The sequence below is a fragment of the Pundamilia nyererei genome, unplaced genomic scaffold, assembly GCF_000239375.1.
Source record: "Pundamilia nyererei isolate P.nyererei 1_Seehausen unplaced genomic scaffold, PunNye1.0 scaffold00322, whole genome shotgun sequence".
Classification (NCBI taxonomy): domain Eukaryota; kingdom Metazoa; phylum Chordata; class Actinopteri; order Cichliformes; family Cichlidae; genus Pundamilia; species Pundamilia nyererei.
In genome coordinates, this window is record NW_005187723.1 from 440,001 (window position 1) to 441,632 (window position 1,632).

At 43.4% G+C, this 1,632-nt stretch overlaps 1 protein-coding gene across 2 annotated transcripts in view; it reads left to right on the forward strand.

Moving 5' to 3' along the window:
- socs7 (suppressor of cytokine signaling 7) overlaps nt 1-1,632 on the forward strand; it is an 18,421-nt gene that overhangs the window by 6,681 nt on the left and 10,108 nt on the right. Inside the window, exons 4-5 of one of the 2 annotated variants that reach the window (XM_005751686.1) lie at nt 990-1,124; nt 1,276-1,421. In XM_005751686.1, coding sequence (XP_005751743.1) covers nt 990-1,124; nt 1,276-1,421 — 281 coding nt within the window. The remainder of the gene's footprint in view (nt 1-989; nt 1,125-1,275; nt 1,422-1,632) is intronic. The other variant, XM_005751688.1, reaches the window with a different exon arrangement.

Sequence of the window (1,632 nt, forward strand, 5' to 3'; positions counted from 1 at the left end):
AGAATGACAACATCACAGAGGCAAGTTTGATAACATCATGGAGAAGCTCACGGCTCTCCAACGCGAGATTGAGAGACCAGTGTTGGACTGTTAAAACAGCTTTGAAATTCACATGAGCTGTTCGCACTAAAGTAAAAAGCACCATCACTTCATGCGGACACCCTTTCGGCGCTGGGCAGGATGGCTGCTGTGTTTGAGTCGGATCACTCCTCACTCACGTGGCTTGTCACGGGATCCATAATGTTGTGCTGTGGGCATTTATGCGCTTTTTTGTGCAGAGGAGTTTTGTTGTTTCCTGTTCTCATGCTGTCCTCCCAGGAGCCCAGTAGAGTAGAGGTCTCTTTTTTTCCTCTTGTACTTTCCCATTGTAGTGTACATTTCAGTGGTTTTCTGTAACGCTACCGATCTCCGACCTGTATCCCCATGTGATGTCTGTGTTGTGTGTGTAAGGTCAGGAGGGGGGTCCTATTTCACCGCAGGGCAACCTGCACGTGGCGAATAAAGCCTTGATTGATTGATTGATTGATATATTAGAATACAAATAAATAATGGAAAAGAATATACATTACACACACCAGAAGTAAATGGACATTTTATTAAATAATGCCTGCACTTATTTTTAATACCCTTTTTTGCATTTGTTTGCATATTAATTTATGTATTTTTTTGATTTAATAGTTTTTAGACAACCTAGCAGGATGTGTTAGGTTTGATTACACTCATAGGATTTGGATAAATGCGTGGTTGTTTTTGGTCTTTATGTGTAATACTTGTCAATTATAAAGGTGGTAAAGTTTCATTTCCGAGCTTGAGACTTTCTGTCAATGGTGCTGACAAAACCTCCTTCCTTCCTTCACCTTTCCTAACACCTTTTCTTTTTTCCTCTTCCTCACTCTTTCTTCTTCTCTCGGTCGTTCCTCTCTCCTTCCTCCCTACTGTCTTCATTTACCTCCTTTGCCTTCCTCCCTTCCTTCCTGCGCTTCTTCCAGACGACATAGCCGGGCCCCAGCCTGGGCCTTTCCTAGTGAGCGTCATGGGCGCCTCTCTGCAGTCTCTTCCTCTGCCTCTCCCTCCTCCTCCTCCTCCTTCCCACACTACCATCCAGCACAGTCTCAGCCTCAATGGTAAGATCTGTCCCGAGGGATGATGGGAATTGTGGTCAGAGATTAGTGACTTCCCGCTCTCATTATAATCAGCTAATGTGCGTCAGTTAGTAGTATAGACATGTTTATGTTAAAAATGCTTCATCTGGCACCTTTAACATCTCTCATATAGATGCTTTCCTACGGGCCCTTCCTCATTCCAACCCATCATCAGCTGATGGTCCACCCCCCATCAGACAGGCCCCACCCCCCATGCTGTGTGCCCTGCGGCGGTCGGAAGCCAGCAACTTCACCGCCAGTCTGAGAGAACTGGAGAAGGTAAGATGATATTGATGTATCTTCTCATTGTATGGTCAACTATACAAAGTGTAACTTCCTATAAATCCATAAAATGTACAAGGTCTTCTGTTTTTTGGGATGGCTTTACAATCTGTTTATGTAGAGGTTATTTCCAAAGGTTATTGATCAGAGAAAAGAAAAGCATAACTAAGAATGCTTCTCTGTTTTTTTTGTTTGTTTGTTTTTTTTT